At 40.1% G+C, this 22,616-nt stretch overlaps 2 protein-coding genes across 2 annotated transcripts in view; one reads left to right on the top strand and one right to left on the bottom strand.

The window, feature by feature from the left end:
- Positions 1-1,710, top strand: part of LOC107097526 (gap junction alpha-10 protein-like) — a 4,063-nt gene extending 2,353 nt beyond the window's left edge. The window contains exon 2 of the mRNA XM_015394692.1: positions 1,672-1,710. Coding sequence (XP_015250178.1) covers positions 1,672-1,710 — 39 coding nt within the window. The remainder of the gene's footprint in view (positions 1-1,671) is intronic.
- A 5,370-nt stretch (positions 1,711-7,080) lies between these two features.
- Positions 7,081-22,396, bottom strand: LOC107097529 (transcription regulator protein BACH2-like). Its single transcript, XM_015394697.1, has 5 exons — positions 22,223-22,396; positions 14,135-14,423; positions 11,315-12,616; positions 8,551-8,757; positions 7,081-8,377 (listed from the first exon to the last, which is right to left on the bottom strand). Exons 2-5 carry the CDS (start codon positions 14,396-14,398, stop codon positions 7,982-7,984), a joined length of 2,169 nt encoding a protein of 722 aa, XP_015250183.1. The 5' UTR covers positions 14,399-14,423; positions 22,223-22,396; the 3' UTR covers positions 7,081-7,981.
- Positions 22,397-22,616: the final 220 nt, after the last annotated feature.

A 22,616-nucleotide genomic window follows, 5' to 3' on the forward strand; every position in this document is an offset into this window, starting at 1 on the left:
GTAGCAGCTGGACCCACCGGTGGGTCCGTAGGGTTCTAGGGGTTAAGATGGAAATAAAACAAGAAAACAGTTCATATATGTTGACCATGTAATACATTTCATAAATTCATTAGATGGCCTTCATAAATGAAAAATCAGAATGAGGAATTTCTATTGTCAGCATGAAACCATGACAACATGTGCCAGTCTGTAGTTCTCAACCTGAGAGCTGTCTTGACAAACACAGTCTCAGACAGTTCCCTCACATTGAGCTGATCTTCTTCCTTTAACTTGGTACCAATCCAGAGGGGGAGTCACCATTAAAATTTGGCCTCAGACAGTGAGTAGTCTGTTCTTTACTGCGAAATAAAGCAGGTGACTCAGGGTTCATCTGCGGTAATGATACAAAAATTACCTTTTGAGTTATTTTTCTGGTTTTCTGGCTGAAGAATTGATACATTAGATACAAGTGCACAAATTTACCTTTCTCTGTCAGGATGTCAGGTTTAAGTTTAAGAGACGTAGGGAGGAGCTCTATTATCTACGGGCCTGAGGTAGGGCTGGTCCTCAAAAAGGGTTTATCTGATCAGGATGCCTCCTCTGTACCTCCCTAGGGAGGGGTTTGAGATACTTCACACCTGCAGTCCTGCACAGGTCTGATTTCTTCAAAACAGTATCCACCTATACCCGTAGAGTTCATAACCAAGACCCGACCCATTACTCTCAATTATTGGCATTTAAAAACCAGCCAGGGCCGCACAGACCTGCAAATAAAAGGTACTAAAGAACATTGCCTCACGCTCCCCTCCAGTGCCCACTGCGCTCACATATTAAGAAGGTTTTGCTTAAAAAAATACTGCACCAGGACAGCCCTCAGTGTAAGACAGTCTTGATCTAGAGACCTAGAACTCATGCATTCAACTCTCTCTCATTGGATTATTTTAGAAGCATCTGTAGAGTAGATGGAGTGGGAAATTACGGTTTCACTGTTAACCCTGTAAAGCCTGAACAATGACATAACTCTCAAAGAATTTTGTTTTTATAACTAGTCTTTTTTGAATATTCTGCCAAATGAAAATTAAAGAAGTTCATATAAATTTGCACAGTTGCAGCAGGTTTGCTTCGTACCACTTTTGATACATTAGGTAATTATTTGCAGTTTACTGTTAATTTTCTGTTGACTACAAGTATCTGATTGTGCACATCAGGTTTTTTAAAAACAATATATTACTCTAATTGTGTAGAGGTCACGACAAATCATGCTTGAAATAAAATACAATTCGCAAAAAAAGGGTTAAAGCTGCCTATGCAAAGTGTAAGATGATGGACAATCAGAAGGACAGATAAATGGATAACTGTTAGGTAATTTTCTCCACCTTTTTGGTATTGTTTTTGGGTGAGGTTTTTTCGAACACCTCACAAATAAAAGGTAATACACTTGAAACTCTACTCAGCTCAAAAGTCATAGCAAAGAGAAAAACTAGAAAAAAGGTCAATTGGGTAATAAGGACTTTTAGTGACCCCTGCTCCTCTCCATGTTGTTTATTCGACTGTATATTGGAAAAATCATTATCCTGCTGCCAAACAGACAAACTGCTCCATGCATTAATTAGTCCCACAACATGGTAACCAGAAAGTGATCTAATAAGCCTACTGGTGTGGTGTAAAAACCAATGTGTCTGTGTCTTTCAGAGTATGTTCCTGGATATTTCCTCCATCATGAAGAAGTGAGGATTCAAGGATGAGTTACAGCATATGGAGAGAAACTTTATCAGCTATCAATCGATTCACCAAGCGAGTCACATGGGGCCAGGAACGGCCATGATGAGGCAGCGGACTCCCCTGCAGCAGAGCAGCATGATTCAAAGCACCTTACAAAGTCTACACAAGCCTTTCACAACCAAAAGCTGGATGATGTTGAAAGAGGATGTGCTTGATTCTGTAACTCTAACTTTTTAAGTCAAGGACAGATTGAGTCTGTGTAGAGTCATTTATATGAAAACTCTTTCATTTCATTTAAATGTAAAATAACAAAAACACATGGACATATTTAACCAGAACACACCGTCAACAGTCCTCATGCTTTTATTTCTCTACAAAAACATTTTTTTTTTCCTGTCAGATTTTTTTTTTCTTATCAAATAAATGGGATGTGACATGTTGTTCAGTTTTTACAAAAGCCAGAGAAAAATCATTCTGAGACTTAAAAAGAAAAAGCTGCAAATAACAGTCATCAGATAACAGTTGCACAAAACAGGTAAAAAATGGTCCACAAAACTACAAAGAAATACAGTCTGTCAGAAAGAAGGAATGCTGATAATCCAAACATGGATTCTTCTTGTGTTTAATATGTTTGCAGAAGTTCTCCTGAATTGTGTTCAGCTGCAGAAAGTTAAGCTCATGGAACAGAGCTGCAGTTCAAAGTAAAACCGTGTCTGTATAGTCATGTTTATGGAGTAAGGTCAGAATATTGATATAATTATCAACACCATGTAAGAAATTAAGTCAAGGGTCCTTTTAGTGTTCTTTCTGTATTGAGTGATGGTTTTAGGAAGAACATCTGAGGTCAGTCTGAATAACAACCAAGATAATCTGCTTTTTACTAAATGGGCCTTTTGTTTTTGGGCCTATTTGGGTTGTTTAAAAATGAATTATATCGGCAAAACCAATTGGGAATCTTGTACAGGCATTTAATGGATCTTAAATAAGCTTTAAAAAAAAAAAAGTTCTAGAAATCACAGAACCTATTCAAAAATCTTATTGGTCCCAGTTTTTCTTTTTTTTTTTTACCTAGGGTTGTCCTTTATCAAATTTGCATTTTCAAGTTGAATATATACCTTGGTAATTACTTAATCTAGGTGTACTATTCAGTCATTTATGACCACTATGGGCGCATATGTGAAAGTTGGGTTGACCTGTATCAAACCTGCATCGGCAACAAACTTGGGCTCATTAGATATCTTGAAAATAATCCAATCTAGGCGAATTTTACAACAGTGTCCCTGCCAATATGGGTCCAATAAATGCTAGTATATCAAAAGCAGTATAGACGACCAACGTGGGGCCATAATGTAATGCAGTGGTCCCTTACAGTATCCTTGCCGTCAGGTCCTAATGCCCTGCGTGTTTTGCATATCTTTTTGCTCTAGTAGACCTGGAAAAAATAATTGCATTACTTCCTCTGCAGGTTGCTATTCTTTATTTAGATTGGATGTTTGGGAGCAGGGAAACCCCAAAACACGGGAGACAATAGGACCTGAGGGCAAGGATGGAAACCATTGATGTAGCTCATGGATACTCCAATCTCAGCCCATTTTTAAAGTCAGTTTCTTTTAAAAACATGGGCGTCATAAATACTTTTTTGTCTCGTAGGACACCTTATCGATAAATTGATAGTCTGGCTTTGTAAATCATGCCTAAAACAAAAATGGATCAAATTAAACATTATTAGAAGTAATGAGACATCTTTTTTTGCTGATCAAGCAAGAATGAAAACACATTATGCATCTTGTATTTCTAAAATAAATACCTGCATGTCTGATTTAGATAGTTGGAATAAAAGCGCTTCTGTAGCTGGTTGTCTGAAAGACAACGTTGAACTAAAAAAGAGAGCTGTTGACTGAAACAGTAGAAGATTATTAAAAAAAAATGTAAGGAGGTTATGGTAGGATGAATGTTTTATTCTGTGATAAAATCTGATCAGCTTTGGTCAGAGAGACTTCCATAGTTTGTTCAGTACCATTTTGAAAAAGCATCCAAAGATGTCCGTCTAAAGAAATGCCGACTCACAGTCATGACATATTAACCTGCATGTCAGTAATTCATTATGAAATGTACAAATGGATGTTATCTAGTTCCAATAACCCAGTGTAGGTTGGCTGATGATGACGTTGCTTTTTAGGATGGCTTCATTATTGTTTTTTTTTTGGTTTTTTTAGAACGATATTGCATTTAAATCTAGCTGAAAATGTATAGAAGAAACTGGGAAATCTGGTGATTTCTGGTGAAAGGAGATTTCATCCTCCACAGCCGACCTGCAAGGTTATCTATACATTGGATGATGAACGTTGCCTTTCTATATTGTTTTGCTGTCATTTTTTCATAGCCTTGACATGAAAGGAAAATGTTCCACTAATTAGAAGAATGGTTCATTCCAATTTACGGCACATTTTACAAAGCCAGTACGTTCAGTTGTTGAAAGGCTAGCTGGAGTCATAATGTATCTGATGATTCTTCTTTTTTAAAATGCAGTTAAATCAACTGATTGAACATACTTCACAAGCAGTAATCACATTTTTCTCCAACAGGAGTGGCACCATCTTTACGTATCATGCACTGATTTCTGGATCTGTTTGATCAGATCACTGCTTCCCTCAGATGACAGTTTGGCCTTTAGGGGCTGGAAGGTGGAAAATAGAGCTGCACCAGGAAGATTTTAGTTTTTTTTTCCCTCAAAAAGTGATCAAAACATTGTACATATTTAAATAGAAAATATCATTGTGACTGAATTATGCTTAATTCTATGTTACAGGAGGAAAACGCCAAATATTACAAGTTAATAAAAAGTTATATATGAACAGATTTAAGAATAAAACAAAAAAACAATAGAAAAAAATAAAGCAATATCCACAGGCATTTGATCCACAAAGATTCCAAATGAATAAATTAAAGAAAATACAGCATCTTAAGGTGGATTTTTTTACATCGCCTGCCGCAGAGGTCCACAGTGACCCTTTGACCCTACTGTGGAAACCGGTGAGCCGACTGCAGTGCCAGGACCCACTGGAGCGAGACACAAACAGCAGCAGCACTCTGTGCTTCCACGTGATCCCTTATCGACTTTTCAACACATGAATTTGGCATCCCACCGATCAATACTGTGCCACAGTGTTTATTTAGAGCTCCTACTGAAAACCATCCACCATTAGACAAACTGGTGTGTCAGAACAAATTGATCACGGGCTCAAAAAAATTTACATGATACGTGAATTTTGAAGTTGCACCAATATAGGAGTTCGAGTCTTTAGTTGCTGCTGCAGAATCTGGGAACAGAAACTTTAGATTTTGTTGGTTTATATCAACCTTAAGCTGAAAAGCAGGAACCTGGGTTTTTGAAATTATTACAGTAGAGCTTATATTTATACGAGTTAATCGTGACTAGGTTGTGTTTTTGCTGCCTAATCTTTTCTCTTCTGAACTCCAAGTTTATCTGATTTAGAGAAAACTGCTTGGGTGCAGTGAGCACACAGTTTGGTTACAGCCTGGAAGTTTATTACCTGGGATCAGGGCTGCAGATGTAGAAGTTCTGCTGCAGTTTTACTATCAAATCTTTTTTTTAAACTAACACATTCCAATAAAACATCTAAATTAAACGCCTACAAACACAAACCCCTTCATGCATTTTGAATCTGGTTGAATTTCACTCTGCATTAAATGATTATAAAATAGATTAGATAAATTGTTGTAAGGATATTACCAACAGGAGGCAGCAGTGAGAGCATATAAAACAAAGGATGTGTTTAAAAAAAAAAAGAGTGGTCAGGAATCTCAATAATTCATTTAAATGATTGATTTTGTTCATGTTTCCTATCAGTTTACAACAAGAACTGACTACTAAAATGGAGAGCTTGTTCCAGGAAATCCCACTGAACTGCTGCAGTTTGTAACCCAGTTTAACCCCATTGCTCCACCCGATGGACCAATTGATTTTCATACCGAACAGATGGGGGTGAAACTAAGTGAGAAATGCTGAAAACACCGAGCTGGAATGTAAACAGATCGAGGAGAGGTCAGCTACTCGTACTGACCCACAGGCGTAGCTCTACGACAACAGGGAAGAGAAACTGGAACCAGATGGATAAATATAAATCTTTAAACTATAGAGAGCTTAAAGACAAAAATAAAAAAAATATTAGCTTGGGCAGATTTCAGTTTTAAGTAACTATTTTAGGTAACTACGATTCTTCAGTGAGGAGGTTTGTTTCCACACAGCTCTCTTAAGATCCATTCAGTACATTTTAATCCGACTCAGACTTGGTCTGGTCTACATTATTACGACACTGATTTATCTCCTTTTCAGCAATTGGTTTGTAGATGAGGTGCATCAGAGGTCATTTCTGAGGACCCAGCTTGGTCAACTCAATAAGCACCTTTTCAAGAACAGTAAAAATCCAATAACAGGGAAAAACAACGGATAACTTCTGTATCCGATCTAATCCATTTACATGCACTACAAAAATTAAACATTCTAAAAGAAATCCTTGTCTTCATCTCCTGCTCTGCTATCGCATTTCATGCTTGCTGGATGCTCTTTTGAAGAGAAGCCTGGTGAGAGTAAGTAAAAAGGTACCTTAAAAGTTAACAGACACAGAATGAACTAACAATTTCAGAATGTCTTGGTTAAGATTTATGTAGCTTTGTCAGCTGACAAAGACGGAAATGAGTCCCAACGAGTCATAAAACAGTAATTAAGGCGGCGCTGACAGACTATTTAGCTGACTACCTTCCAAGCAAATGTGACAGATGACAACTAGATAACTAAATAGAGCTGCTCCTTGTCTGGCTCACCATTTTCCTGCTGTTTTTTTTTTCGGTGGAAGTTCAGAGATGTTAAAACAGAGAGGGATAACAGCAGCAATGGTGAGAAATCCAGCTGTGGTAATGTTATTTTTAGGAAATGGAGAATATTGGTTTGATGATCTTGCCAATTACATTACGTAATAAGGCTTAAAGGCTGGAAAGTGTCTGGATCCTGAGGCTGCAAAACAAACCTACTGTAAATCATCAACCCTCCACTGCCATGCTCCACCCTGCACCACCGGCAAAATATCATTTTACTTCCTATAAGATCCCTGGAAGCTTTTTCTTTTGTGATTTGGTTTCTTATTTCCACATTAATCCTTTTGAGTTGTGACCCATTAGCTCTAAATGAGATGACGTGAATTTAAATTTAATCATGATGAGAGGACTTTTGTTATTTGCTTCAGTTTTTATAGTTTTCAGTCTTTTCAAATCCTCCCCATCTTCCAATTCTAGTTTTTGTGCCATCTATTGGTGAATATCCTAACAACCACGCATAATTTTTATACCCTTTTTTTTTTATATAGATATTTCACTCAGTCTGCTGTAAGAAATCATTATTGTATAACTACTATATAACCAATATTAATGGAGGTCACTTTTGGAGTTGTTCTGATTTCAATCAGCATATTTCATGATAGCCAACCCTAAATTAAATTAAATGGAAAAATTACAATACATAGATTTTAGATAATAATATAACCTACAATTTAGTTACAGTACAGACCATATTTGGCATTTTTCTATGTAAAAGTCAGGAAAATACTCAACAGGAATAGGGGATACAAATGGATCCACCCAATAGATGGGTCTAAAATTATCTGTTTAAAAAGTACAAAATGGTCAATTTAAACTGGTGATGGAGAAAACTGACCTTGAGTGTTTTTAAGATATGACAATTAGAATTTTCTGTTCCCTTGTAGCAAATAAGCCCACCTAGTGATGCTGCTGCTCACACATGTTGGTATTTCCATATTTTCCAAGAAAACAGCTCCATAGAAAGGAGGAACCTATTACAGAGGTGAGCAGGTGAAAAATAAATCTCTATGTAAACAACGGCTCTCAATGTTAAAAAGAAACTTTCCTTTTTCTCTAGACCAACATGAAGCTCTGTAAGAAATTTAGTTTGGTCCTCTTGCTCCGTTTATTATGGACTTGGTTTTGTAAATAAGACTCAACAAAGCGATAAGGAAGCATTAACGAGGAGAAAACAGAACAGTTTGTATATTTCCTGAGAAAAACCGAGATAAACCGGAGAATGAAATGCTCACAAAAGGAGAGGAAGCTGCCATCTTGTTAATTCCCCGCCATCCAAAGAGAAAACACACCTGGCCATTCTCATAATGCCCCAAGCGGATCTCATCCATCCATTGGGGCTGAAGAAATTACAGGTGTGCCCCTCAGGTGAGTAAACAGGTTCTGCTCAAGATGAGTCCAGTGTGTCCGCCTCTTCCGTTGTGCACTTCACTGTCATCTCCTGACAGAAATCTACTGTCACTGTGGGGCTACACAATTCCTCATTAGATACCAGAACCAGCGGACCATCATCCTGGACTGGCTGTCGACTCTTAAGCTCTTCGGGATTCTCTCTGACCCCGTCTTGCAGCGACACAGAGGACCTGGCCTTTGCAGAGTCCTGGTCCGGACAGGACGAAAGAGAATCTGATGTAAGGTCGATGGTGGCGGAGACCGGCTGAGTCTGGCTACTTTGGACCTCACTACACACCTGCTGGGAGAGGAAGGAGAGGTTCTGCCAAAGCTCTGCCATGCAGACCTTAAGCTGGTTCCTCTCACTTAACAGCTTCTCCTTCTCGGACACCTGCATCCAGAAAACACACAGTTGGGTCAGACTGATGCATAAAAAGCAAACTGAAGTGAGCCTAGACATTTTTTCAATTTTTATTACTTCACTTCAACTTTTTAGACCCACTAAGAAATGTGTGCAGTTTTAAAGCAGAACCGTGTGGAGGTGTGTGTCTAAAAAATTCCTACCAGTTTTCGGATCTCACTCTCCAGGTTTTGAATGCAGTCCAGCTTCCTCTTGCGGCAGCGCTGAGCAGCGATGCGGTTTTTGCTGCGTCTCCGGATGTCATGGATGAACTCCAGTTGTTCTGAGGTCAATTTGTGCATCTTGATGAGAACCTGAAAGTCGTTGCGAGGGAGGTTGGAGATCTGATCCACAGGGAAAGGCAGCTTCACCTGAAAGCACCAAGAGGTTTAAACTGATGAGCTCCAGTCTAACGACTTGACTGTTTTGTTACAGCTCATATAAAATTCCAGGAAAAGATTTAGATGGATATGCAGATCAGGCTATTGGTCGTTGATGTACATTTGAATACATCATTCATTTGCACAGATTAAAATTTTTAGATGAACAATTTTTGGATGCATTCCTGGAAAATCTGACATAAACTATTAATATATTGATCAGCTTTTATCATGTTTAGCAGAAACTTTTCATAATAAAAGTTATATATTCTACTTTTTTTTTATGACCCAAAGGACTAGAAATGAATAATCCTGATCTGAACAAGATAACAAAAAACATTCAATCCAAAATAATCAGCTGAATGTAGAAAGGTGAGCGTAATGTGGGCAAATATCCAGCAGGTGGCAGTATCACAGTAAGCCATTCTGGTTGTTCATGTGTGGCTCATCAGCATCTTTCACCCTTAAAAGGGAAATTTAACATCCTTTATTTTTGACAGGAGATAGAAATACTGCAGAACTAAAGAAGGATGGATTTGGTTCTTTAAAAGATTTCAAGAATTAATCTAATTACTTGTTGCCTTTACTGAGAAAGAACATCTTGGGGCTGGCAGTTACCGTATGACATTGTTTATTGTAATAAAAAAAAAAAAAAAAAAAAGCTATGTATTGTGACAGAAATAAACTCAAATTAATGATGGCTGCAAGTCCATAATACTGGCAACATAGTTAGAAATTTTACCTGTTTTGGTTGAACTGTTTTTTGTATTATTTGGTTTCATACGAACTGTATTAGCACACTATAGAGTATGATTCAGTGCAGTAATTGTTTACCATTAACTGCCCAGTAGCACCACATTATGTAACTTGAGTTTTATCGCTATTAGAATAAAATGCCAGAAATTGTGATCAATTTTAATTTCATATTAGTTTCACCTTATAACATATAGAGTCAGTCAAAGGAGTAAGCAAGCGTTAATTCCATTTTGCCTTCGTTTCACATTGACAAAAATGCAAAACGAAGGCAAGATTCATCACTGAAACTGCTTTTTAAGCCAAACTCCATCATCATTTAATGATCAATTGATATGAAACTGCGATCATTTAAAGCCTTAAGCCAACCCTTTATTTCTAACGTTTAATCTCCCTGAGAATTAGAATACTGGCCAACAGATAAATTGACAGGCCGATATTTTTGCTTGATATTAGTGTGGGGATTTTTTGTTGCAGCATCGGCCAATGAGCGCATGGGTTGGCAAATTTGCTTAAGCACGTAATGCATTGTTTTTGTAATGTAAATCAAAGAAAAAAGCAATATCAGCATCAAAAATCGGCATCATGTATCAGGGTTGGACTAATGACAGAGTAATCAGTATTGGCATCAACCTTACAGAAGTAACACAGTACCAAATTTAGGCACTTTGTTTTTTTATGACAAATCTCACTATTTTAACCTGATATTAGATTTGCAACTAGACTTTACAATAATCCAGTTCATATGAAGCTTTTCTTATCAAAATATGGTTATAATGCTGCTAGAAAAATGAAAATCTCTTCAATTTTTTTTTTCCTAAAAAAATTCAGATGATTTTTTGTAAAAATGACCTCGTTCAGGTTTAAACTTGGAGAGAATAAAGTCCAGGCTCTAGAAGGGTCTGAAGCAGACGCTAACTGCAGCATATTTAATGACTAAAAGTAGCAAGTCGGGTTATTTTCACAGTGCTAAAAAACTGTTTGAATCACCTGTTCAGCTCTGAGGAAGCTGTTAACTTCATTATCAAACCTTTTATTTGGGGGGAATCTGATGGTTGATGATTACCCAGGCATCTCCAACCTCGGTCCTCGAGGCCCACTGTCCTGCGGGTTTTAGAGGTTTCCTTGCTCCAGCACAGCTGATTTTAATTAAAAGCTGATTGACAGGCTTTTAATCTACTGCAATCGTTATAATCAGCTGAGCTAAGGCAGGGAAACCTCTTAAACCTGCAGGACAGCGGGCCTCAAGGACCGAGGTTGGGGATGCCTGCATACACCACAAAGGAGCATGTCACCTTTTTCATAGCAAATGTGACGATTAATTAATTTTGAAGTCATGGCTACAGTTTAATCCATAGATAGCAGTAGTAAAACTATTGCTTTGTGTCTCAGAATAATTAAAAAATGTTTCAAAGTGAAGCTGTGTTGAGAGGGCCATCATATTTTCTGAATAAAATGACAAAAAAAAACTTTGTCTGAGATTTAAGTCCCTCTGACTTTGGATTCAGCTTCCCAGATGAATTGTAACAAAAGCTTTGAACAGTTAAATTCTCCATAATTTATCTACTGTGATTCTCTGCTTTTAGTAATTCAGTCCTAAAGTAGGATGATAAAATATGCAGGTTTGGCAGGAAGCAGATTCCAGATTAGCTGGAGATATTCTAAACTAAGAAAAAAAAAACAAATAAAGGAAGTAACACAGACGGTTAATCTTCTGTCCAGCTGCAAGTATTGAATCCTGTTGTTGTTTCCTGTCTGGAGTGACCATAATGACAGCTGTAGGAACCATACTAACCTCAGGTCCAGAGACTCTGGAACCACCTTCGCTGTCGCCTTCTGAGAAGGATTCAGACTCTTCGCTGGAGTTTCCTCCACTGGTACCAACCACCTGCTCACTTTTGATCTTTATGTGACCCTGGCTGAAGACTACCTCGCTCCTGAGGGGTGTCCTGGCCTCCACTACCCCCACCAGACAGTGAGAAAGAGCAGAGCCTGAACCAACATGTGGGGCAGAGGAGGGGTCAAAGGCCAGGCTGGACGGCGAGCTGCCAGTGGCTTTATCATCTGGATATGAGGATTTGGAGCTGGAAATCTGAGTTTGAGGTTCAGATGGTACAGGAGAGGCAGCAGGGGTGTTGATGGAGACGGGGGAGCTGGTGAGGCATGTCAGATCGGATGAAGAGGTCTCGGTTTGCTCTGTGGAGGTTTTCTCCCTGTGAGACAATGAAGGATGCTCACCAGCTGCAGAGGAGAAAATGACTGTACGTCGGTCAAACTCTCCTTCATACTGAGAAGAAGAGGTTTTGAATTGCTGCATTTCCCTGCCATTGACGTTGCTGAGGTTAGAGTGGTTTAGAGAGTCCATCTTACTCCGCTGCCTGTCTTTGAGCAGCTCCCTGTAGTGGCTGATGGACAGATGGTTGGTGAGAAGCTGCTGAATGGTGCTGCCAGTCACGGTGCCGAGGTCCAGGCCACCTCGCTGGAGGTAGGAACGCAGGCAGGATGAGGGTAATTCCTGGTCTGCAGAGGGCTTTTCCACCACTGGAACTCCCTCGACCTCCAGTTCCATCTCTAGAACCTCCTCAGTGCCAATCTCTGCATGGAAGCCATTCCTCTCATGTCCTGCTTCTTCAAAGGGTTCCTCTTTAATCCTGGAGGGGGTAAGAATGGTCTGCGGAGCGGCGGCGGTGTCTGTTGGCTCCGAACTGGTCAGAGGGGGAATCGTTTGACCCAATCTATTGTGCTTGTTTTCAAAAACCTGGTGCTGGTACCCCCAAGGTTTAGGACTTTGTGGAAGATCTTCAGAAGGCGATGCATCGACTGTTTGACAGTTTTGCTTGGTTGTTTCTGAACAGCTAACAAAGGGAAGGTCACGGGAAAAGACCGTATCGTCCTCATCATAAGCCGCCTTGCAATTTCTGGATTGCTGTCCATCACTCTCCAACTGAGCCTGTAGAAACTGGAAGCAGGAGTCCTCCAGGTTGTGGACGCCAAGGAGGTCAGCGCACAGAATGACCTCATGGATGTTTTCTCGACTTAACACTAGCTTGGCAGTGTAGGCGAACTGGAGCAGTGGAGCAAAACCTTTAGCTGTCACCTGCAGAGAAAGAAACACATTTAACTTGAAATCGTGACATATAAGAAATATTCATTAAGAAAAGAGTAAATACTAAAAAGTTTATATTGCTGTTTTTTTTCTTGTCAGTGTAAGGAACTGGTGACCCGTCCATGGTGTCCTCTGCCTTTCGCCCATAGACTGCTAGACATAGGCACCAGCCCCACCATAACCATGGCAGATTAAGCAGGAGAAGATGGATGGAGGTTTTCTTGTCACATTTAAGCAGAAATGTATTTTACAAATAAAAAGTCCAAGAATATCAAAAGTGTGCAGATCCCTGAAAATCCTGTCAATCAAACAATCTTTAGCTATTTATGTTTTCTATTCACGTTTCTTTTTTTTTTTTTTTTTTTAAACCAAAAACAGAAACCACAATAATGCAGTCATGTTGGAGAAAAACCTATCTTTGCTTGATCACATTTGCTACAATATCGGCTGAAAACATGAAGTTAGTCATCATCAACTGTTCACTTTTTTTTTCCGATATTCAACAATAGCACATTTTCATGTGCAAGGCTTGATGAAAAAGTTATCAAAAGCTGAAAATAGAAAGCTTTCCTATTCTTTAGAATTAGCCGTAGACTGTATTGGTTGCTGCAGATTGTTGAATTCGCATCCTGTGTCCTCCTCCACCAGATCCAGCCCTCGGTGCAGAAGAGAGAGACTCTACAAACATGTTTTACTCTTTATGGCGCTCATAGCTAAAAGCTGCTTTTTTAAGCTATACGGCATCTTTCCCTGCATGTATTGTATGCAAAGAAACTTAATAAAAACACTTTTAAGTGAGGAAAAAGTTAAATCAACCATTCAAAAAAGCAGCAAGATTATCTGAAAAAAAAAAAACAACTCAGCCTTAATGAGACTTTATTAAATATTTATGAAATGGGAAAATTATATCCGTAGAAATGCATGATAAATCTATACACCTTATCAGAGGAGTGTTGTCAGAATATTATATTAGCTTCAATAATTAAGTTAACCAAGTGTAGGAACAGCATATCATAATTGACCTGCATAACACTACTGCTCTACCCCGACTGTTATACTGTGACAGAACATGAACAAAGGTTTTAAGAGGTGTGAGAACTTAAGTGATGCTTTGTGGGGTGTGAATGGATGTAACGATGAGTAGATGTTTAATAAAACCAAAAGATTGCTATGTTTTTTGTTTTTTTTTCTTTTCCTGCCGTGTTTATCTTATGTGTCCTGAATGGTTCGGCCTCTTTCATCCTTCATCATCCTCAGATTCATTCTCCTTCACTGCTGTCAGCTTCAGCTGTGTTCATGTCTGAGGTTTGTGCTCACATCAGCATCTCTTCAGGCATCACAGCAGCACAATAAGATGATAAAACACACTGGAGAGAACTCTGAACTAGACTGGAGAGACAGTTTCCTTTATGTTACATTTCTTTTATTTTTGTTTATTGCAAAGATTACGGAGCAGAAACTACATCAACATATATGGTTATTTCAGTGTCATGTTGTTTTGCCCTTTACCTTGTCTGGCAGGCTGATGATGGGTTCTGTACTGCTCGTGGACTCGTTGTGTCCCAGCAGAACCTGGAGGAAGTAGCTGCTGCTAGCAGCCAGGACAGCCCGGTGTGCTCGGACCTCCCTGCCCTCCACAAGAACCGTGACATCACAGAGGAGTCCCCGCCGCCTCTGCTCCTCCAGACTCAGTAACACGTTGGCACAGTGCACCTTGGATTCATACACGTACACTGGCGCTGACGCCTCACTGTCATGCTGATGCTCCGACATCACTTCCTCTGACACCCTGAACAAACTAAACACACAAAACACACAAAAGGTATTATTTCACCATAGACCAAAAATAAATTGATGAAGCTTTTATTTAGATCATTTTGCAGCATATTTAAAGGGCCTGTGCTCCGGAAAACGTCAGAGACAAATAGATGGAATAAGTCTGTGGTATGAAGATTGTTTTGTCACATGCTAAAGGTCATGTCACACATTTTTGAACAAACAGCTGTATATAAACAGGATAAAATGGACAAAAATAACCTGCTGGCATTTGTAAAAGTATAATTAAAACACAACATGGAACATTTTGATTGTAAGGGACACAGGATCTGCAAAGATTTATAATGAGGAGTGTTAAATTCTAGTGCAACATCTTTTTTTGCACGTGCAATAAGTGGGCGTGTTGCAGGTCATCTAGAAAGACCACTTGCATAAATGACAAGATGTGCAAACGTGGGCGGTTTGGACAGGAGCCAACAGGGCCAGTGCCCCTGCAGAAGTGGTCCCTGTTATGGCCCCCATACTGAAAACATACGCTGCTTTCTGGTAGAAGTTTATTTTACCTTCATTTGAGCATAAGTTAGATGAATGCAAAATCTAATACGATGTGCATTTCTAACAAAAACAAAAAAATCAGTTAGCTTCAGGTGAATAATATCTGATCATATTATTTTTACTTATAGAGAGTAAAAATACAGATTCTTACAGAGCATCATATTCACTCAAATTTAGGGTAAATACTCTTATTTTGAGATTTGTTTATTATTTCAGATCAGTTTTTGTAGCTTAATGATTAATATAATAATAGTGGAATTCTTATGATGATATGTGCTGACTGAAGAGAGTGTAACCTACTCGACTAATTTTAAATTTTGCTTTTCAATTAACGTAAATCAATACTTAGAAATTGCAGTAAGCTTCACACCTCAGTTGTATCAGGATAGGATCACAGTTTTCATGTTATAACAGCAATCTGCGACTTTGGCTTTGTGGCTCACTTAACACACTAAATGATGCACACTTTCTCAGTTTGTTTGGTTTATGTTTTGTTTGCTTTCTTTTATTATTGCCCCCATTTAAAAAAAACTAAAAAAACACTGGTTTCCTACGCTGGCCACCTTTGTAAGCTTCATATAGAACCGCTACTGGGCGCAAACAGGTTCCCCATTGAAATGAGCAGACTGCATGAAAACTAAATAATTCTACTATTGTTATTTCTAAAGCTCCAAATATACTTACATGTGCAAAGAGTTTTTCTCCATCATCTACCAATGTACCAATGCCTTCTTTGTGGCCACAATCCCTGCATATATCTTTTGGTGAAGTTTGCACCTGATCTCTAAAATGGTTAAAAAATACACTCAACAACGGCAAATGAAGTTGAACTTCAAAATGCTTTGCATGTGGTACATGTTTAGATATTCCTATTTTTCATTCATAAATTTGTGCAGATTGTTCATCATTATAATTGCCTATTGATGGGGGCACAAACTCACAAACAAAAAGGTTTGCACGCCCTTACCTGATCTGTGAATCCCTTTGCACATAGTTTGTAGATCCGCTCTGCCAAAGCAAACAAGTTTGATTGTGTTTTATGAAATGTGAATGTTTTCAGGATCAGGCCCATAGTCTGATGGTATATCTCTTCTGATAAAATGTTTCTGCATTGTACTGCATCTGTCTTAATCTTACTACAACTAACACTATCCTCCTTCATCCAGATATATTGGCTACATTTGTTGCACTGTGCTTTATGTAACATCAAACTTCACCCTGCTGCATCTTTCTGCCTTTGTCTGTGTTACTGCTTTCTCCAACATCCCGCTGCATCCTTCTACATCCTGATGCATTCCTATACGTTTTACCATTTCCTTCAATAATGCACTATATACCATTTATTGTCCTGTATTCTTCTGTTTCCTGCTCATCAAGCTGCATTCTGCAACATCCTGCTGTGGTCCTGGCTTTTTTTTTTTTTTTATTAGTTATTATGCTATTCAGTCTGATATATGTTAACTGTCCGTCTGGTTTCCCTCGTCCTCATTCCTTACTGATTCTATTGCATTGGTAATTTTCTCTTCTGGATCCATTTAACTATGATCTCATCCAGTCCCCATTCCTGCTGTTTCCTAGTTCAGATCCAGCTGTTTTCTACCTGTCAAGTTTACAGTATGAAGGAACAAACCCCTTACTTGCTCCTCCATCGCCTATATGTTACATCATATTCATTATGATTTTGTTATTAATCTTTAGTACATGTTAACATTTCTCTACAGAAAGCAGCAACTCTCCCACACAGTCAGAAACCAGTGCGGGGGAAATAAATAATTACGTCTCTATTGCTGCAGGAGTGGGCAGTTCCTGATATTACAATTCAGAGAAATAAACATATAAAGTAGCAGATCTAAAGCTGAGCTCTAAAGCGACATTGCAGCCATGCACACAGACTGCATGCAGAGCTGCTTCTTTGTGATTCAGTCGTTCATAAATCCTCCCTGCAGACAGCTGACTGAGCAGTCTGCCTGTGTGTGTGTTTGGGAGATTTGCGCTGAGTCAGACCTGCTGAAGCAGCCCACCTCAGAAGGCTCACTGCGAACCCACACTCTGACCATTATCATCATTCTGATTTCTTTAAACCATCTGTTGCTCCTTAAGGATCACAGGAACAGCAATACATCATTTTTTTATCCTGATCTAGTGTTTTACAATCTGTCTCTGAAGCCTTTCATCCAGTTAGAGGTTTAAAGGAGGAGGCGGTTGGTGTCATGCGACCTAAGATTGACCTCTCAAGCTACTAACCAACCGGCTCATCGTAATGTGGTTCAGTTTGTGTTGCTCTCCAGCATTGATTTGTGAGCATGATTTAATAAATACACTTCATATAATTCTCAGCTGAACTCCAACTAGATACATGCTCTGCTAGGTTTAAATATGGATCAATATTTGCATCTACTACCCTCCAAACAATAAAAGACAAGAGCGCCATCTGAGACATTAAAACGTACCTATCATATCAGAGGTGGCTTTATTTAATGGTTGTGTTAAAGAATCACTCTGGTCTGACTGATCCACCATCTAAACAGACCCTCGGCCCACCGGTCCAAAGTCTTCTGTGATCAGAATTCAGATTATTGCTGTATCGGCTGATCTCTCATATCAAAACGAAACAATGTTTGCTTTAAAACTATTTTGAAATATCATCTCTCATTAATTTCTCTAAATTTGAAAACTATCTCCCACATCAAGCTGCAGCCTACTCTGTCTTACCACACTGCACTGCGCCCGCTGCACCTAGCTGCCTCCTGATATATTATAGTTAATTTTTTTTTACTGGTTAAAACACTGACACTTTTTAATGTCCATCTTGCTGTCTCTTAATACCTCCTGCTAAACACTACCACATACTACTACATCCTTCTTTATTCTGTTAGATGCTAAGGCATCCTGCTACACCTTGCTTGGACCTGCTGCTTCTACCTTCCTTCCTGCTTCATCCTGTTACATACTGCTGAAGTCAGCAACATCTTGCTTCATTCTGCTGCATCCCGCTATGCTTTCCTTCTTTTTTCTGTTGCATGTTGCAGCAACTTGCTTCATCTTTCCTTGAGCTTCTGCATCCTGCTGTTTCCTGCTTCCTTTAGCTGCAACCTGCTGCTTCCTGCTTCATCCTGTAACATACCCCTGCATCCTGCTGATTCATTCTGCTTCATCTTTTTAAATGTTGCTCAATCCTGCTACCTACTACGATGTCCCTTTGTTTTGTATCCTGCAACATCTTGGTACATTCTGCTGCGTCCGTCAGCTTCATGCTGCTTTATCCTGTTAAGAGCTGCTGCCTGTAGCCTCCTACTTCATCTTGCTTCCCCCTGCTGCATCCAGCTTTATCCTGCATCCTTCAAGATCCTGCTTCATCCCGTCTCATGCTGTTGCACCCTGTTGCATCCTGCTACCTTCTACAGTATCTTTCAAATAATCAAATAAGATCATCTGGTTAAATAAAACATCATAGTCTTCTCCAACCGTTATTTTAATTAAATCATAGGTATATTTACAACTAAAACATTGAAAAGTATCCTTTTCACATCAGATTGTAGAAAGATACTTTTTGTAAGAGTTTCTAAATTGAGTCTGAGAAACATTTACATTTAAATGGCTGAAGAAGTCTGATCCAGAAATGTCAAGCAGACATCTCTGAGGGGATCCTGATAAACATCCTGCGATGACATCATTGTCTCCTTTTTGTACACAGACACTCTCCCAGAAACCTGAACTCTGAGGTCACCCAGAACCTTTATCCCCTGGGTGGCCAGCCCTCCTCATACCAGGCTATAAAGATCTGATGACGCACAGTGAGCTTCAGCTGTTGAATCAAACACAGCAGAAGAACCCTTTGAGTCCAGTCAAGTTTTTGTTCGTTTTCCTGCTGTTTGATAATGTGTTGGCTTTCAGAAACTATCAAGATCAACCAGAGGTCCAAATACAAAGAGACCTTCATGGCAGAATCCTCAGACCTAAGGAACCAGTCTGTCCAGGTTGGAAACCCTCAGCTCTGTTAGCTCCTGCTAACTCTAGGATTCAGTTTCCTCTAAGCGTTGTATGAAGTCAAGTCATAAAACCCAGCCTACAGGCAGCCCAGGAAATAGAAACTGGATCAGACACATCAGGTTTCAGGGAAAGTTAAGAAATGAGTCACACGTTAAAACTCTACAGCAGTCAGACAGGAGGGAGAGCCCACATTTAAACTAGGTCTGGATGAAAATAAAACCCAGAGCTTTAATTTCAGAGTCCAAACTATTTTTTTTTTTGTCATACCAGAAAAAAATAACAGAGCTCATCAAGTATCATTGTCAAAATACACCAGACTGGCGAGTTCACCTGGTTCTGATGTGAAAAATACGGTAGAAAGCTCAGGATAAGGATACCTTTAAAGTCCCTGTTTTGACTTTAAAGGTATCTTTTATTTCCGGGTGGATCATCAAAATAAGTGGTCTTTCTAACTGTCAATCATTCTGTTGACCTGTTTACGTACGGCCGTCCTACATGCTCGTCTAGTTAGCTATCTTTTTCTGTGCATGCGCACTTTCAGGCGAATATCTGTGGTGAGCTACGGTTTCAGACAGTCGTTGAAGCCCACCTTTCTCGCCATGGTTCTTTCAAAATGGCCGAGGTTTGTAAGAGAAAAGGTGTGTAAGAAGTGTATGAGAAGAAAAAAAAAAAGGCCTCAGAAGAGGCAGATGTATCCCGTAATGCTTTGCGAGGAGAGCTCTCCTCGCAAAGCATTATGGGATTTCATCATCCTCAGATTTGCCGCTGCTACCCGACAGTGGCGACTACAATTATAACAAAGATGTCAAAGGCACTGTGTGGTGGAGGAGGAGTTACATGACCAACAGGAAGCAAAGTCCACTATATAGTCCCCGCTCTATTGTAATCGAGGGATTTAGGGGTTAAGGCGGACGTTTGTACACAGTAAGCTTGTAGGAGCTATGAGAAAAGCAACTTTTAAACGGAGCATGCACAAGGAGACATGCATGCTTTTGTACGCGTTTATAAGGCATTCCCTCTCAGGAGCAGGTACAGGGTTGTGCATGTGCTTTTTTGTTTACATTGGAGAGGGTGGGGCGTTAACAAAAATCACGAAAATCCTAATAATAATACCTTTAAGTAACCTTTTTAGACTATAGATTAAACAGCAGGACTGACATCCCATATTAATGCCATTGCCTGCTGGGCCGGTGCAAAGATAACAGCCTGATCCTGAATGTGGAGAAGACGAAGGAGATCATCTTGGAATTCAGGAAGAACCGGCCTGACCACGCTCCACTGGTCATCAACAGCACCAAAAACCTGGGGGTGCACATCACAGACACCCTCATCTGGACTGTTTACACCACCTCACTGACCAAAAGGGCACAAAAGTGCATGTACGTCTTGCGGAGGATGAGGAGAGCCCACCTGCCCCCACCCATCCTCCCCACCTTCTACAGACGCACCATAGAGAGCGTTCTGACCTGCTGTCTCACTGTGTGGTGTGGAGGCTGCAGTGCCTCAGACTGGAAGAAGGTGAGAAGAGTGGTGATAACAGTAGAGAGGATCATCGGGGCTCCTCTTCCCTCCATTAAATACATTTCATCCCAGCGCTGCGTGTCCCGAGCCCGTAACATCACAAATGACCCCTCACACCCCCACCATGGACTGTCCTCCCTGCTGCCCTCTAAGAAGAGGCTTCGAAGCATCCGATGCAGCAGATTCCATAACAGTTTCTTCCCCACTGCCATTAGACTGCTGAATGTTTTGTAAAACTGGTTATTTTATTTATTAAAAAATAAATCAATAATGTTAGAACTGTAAATATACAGTCATATGTTTATATTACTATTTTTATGTATTTATTCATGTTTTCACTTTAATGTGACACTTAAGTGCAAATAAAGCTGTTTTTAACAAAATTTCTTGCGATGAATCGCATAGCACTGAAGCATCATCACCCAGGAAACAGTTAAAGAGCAGAAATGCTCCCCGTAACATCACAACAATTAGTAGACATTCGTTTGATCATTTCTCCTCAGTTTCTAATTGATTTCTTCTGATCTTTGCTTTATTTTCATAAACAGTGGATCACAACATTTAATGTAGATAATCATGGGATTCTGGTCCAAAACTAAAAATGAAATGTATAAAGAGAATGGGAAAACGCCTTATTACAGTAGACAGAATCATGAAGACCAGATAAAAGAGATGTAAGATCAAGGAGAAGGTTGTGATGTTTAAGGCAGGATCAAGATCGAAAAGAGCATTTAAGCTTTAAAGATCACAAAGAGATCTGAATGTTTACAGTAAAGTATGGATGTCTAAAAATCAAGATATTCTATTCGTAAGCAGGAAATCAATCTAAACTATATCAGAGGGATGGAAAATAACATAATAATTCTAGACTTGCAAGTTGATAGACATGCTCTTTAACAGCTTCAGCTGTAATTTGAACAAAGGATGGCTCTACAAAGCATTAGAAAGCTTATGTGCATGCCACACTTTCCAGATTTTAATCACTATGATGCCTTACTTTTAACTTTACTTTTATTAAGCATCATCCTGTCTTTGTTTACTGTGCTCATCGACTCATTATGAAGCAAAGTCTTTATTGTCAGCGATGGCAAACACCACATCCCCATCCATACTGGGATTAATCCCCCCCTTCCACAGCTCCGCTGGGTTTTAAACTCATCACCATCAGCAGCTCAGCTCCAGTAAAATGAACCACCTCAGGACCAACCTGAAGGATCTCAACCTGCACCTGGAAGCTGATCTGAACCCATCCTGGCTGTGTTCATGCAGGCAGCAGAGCATCAGAGCACCTGCAGCTCTGAGCTGGAGGAGTGTTTGCACATAACAAAGAGCTCATCCTGCACAAGCAGGCGTGTGCACAGTGCATCCATGCTGTCACACACTGACACTTTAAATGTGATGTCTTTCTTAATGAGAGCTCAGTTCTGGCATGGTTCTGTGAACTGCTGATGGTTCTGGTTCCGGCTGCTCCACCGGCCCTCAGCGCTTTGTTCCCCGGCTGAGGGTGGAGCGGCGGCCGCCTCCTTTGTCCTCTCCCAGTAGTGAAGAACCGCGTTCCCACCGTGAGGACCCCCCCACCGACCAACACAAAGACCCGCAGCGTCCGTGCATTGTGGACAGAGGCGCGTGCACAGCATCGTCAGGATCAGGATCAGTGATGCACATCCACGGTGCGTGGGTGTGCATCACCCACCAGCCCCGAACCGCCGAGTAGACCACCTCAGTGGGACACATGCAGCCGCAGCTGGAACTCACCGGCTCCTCCTGCACGTCCACGGCCAGTCACAGGTCACTGCGTGTCCGCATGGTGCCGAACCTGGGTCTGAGCTGGTCCGTCACCAGGCGCTGCGGGTCCACATGGAGCCGAACCCTGCTCTGAGTGTGGACATGGAGCGCGTTCACTGACTCAGGAGCTGCTTTGTTGACATCGTTTCAATGACGTCATGGTGTCCCTCATTCACAATAACAACCCCCCCACCCCCTCCTGCCTCAGCACCACACCCCCAGCACTCAGCATTTGTAAGAATTTAGGACAATATTACAGCTTCACTGTAATATTGTCCTAAATATATATACACACAGATAAAGATATATCTGTGTGTGTTTGTGTGTGTGTGTGTGTATATATATATATATATATATATATATA

Source organism: Cyprinodon variegatus, unplaced genomic scaffold, assembly GCF_000732505.1.
Source record: "Cyprinodon variegatus isolate N-32 unplaced genomic scaffold, C_variegatus-1.0 Scaffold704, whole genome shotgun sequence".
NCBI lineage: Eukaryota > Metazoa > Chordata > Actinopteri > Cyprinodontiformes > Cyprinodontidae > Cyprinodon > Cyprinodon variegatus.

Excerpts from the sequence above, each read along its gene's own strand:
- LOC107097529 (XM_015394697.1), bottom strand. The coding sequence starts at position 14,398 with ATGTCGGAGCATCAGCATGACAGTGAGGCGTCAGCGCCAGTGTACGTG. Across the intron at positions 8,758-11,314 it reads CCAGAGTCTCTGGACCTGAG|GTGAAGCTGCCTTTCCCTGT; the intron begins GTTAGTATGGTT and ends TGGTGCTTTCAG. Across the intron at positions 8,378-8,550 it reads AGAGTGAGATCCGAAAACTG|GTGTCCGAGAAGGAGAAGCT; the intron begins GTAGGAATTTTT and ends TTCTGGATGCAG.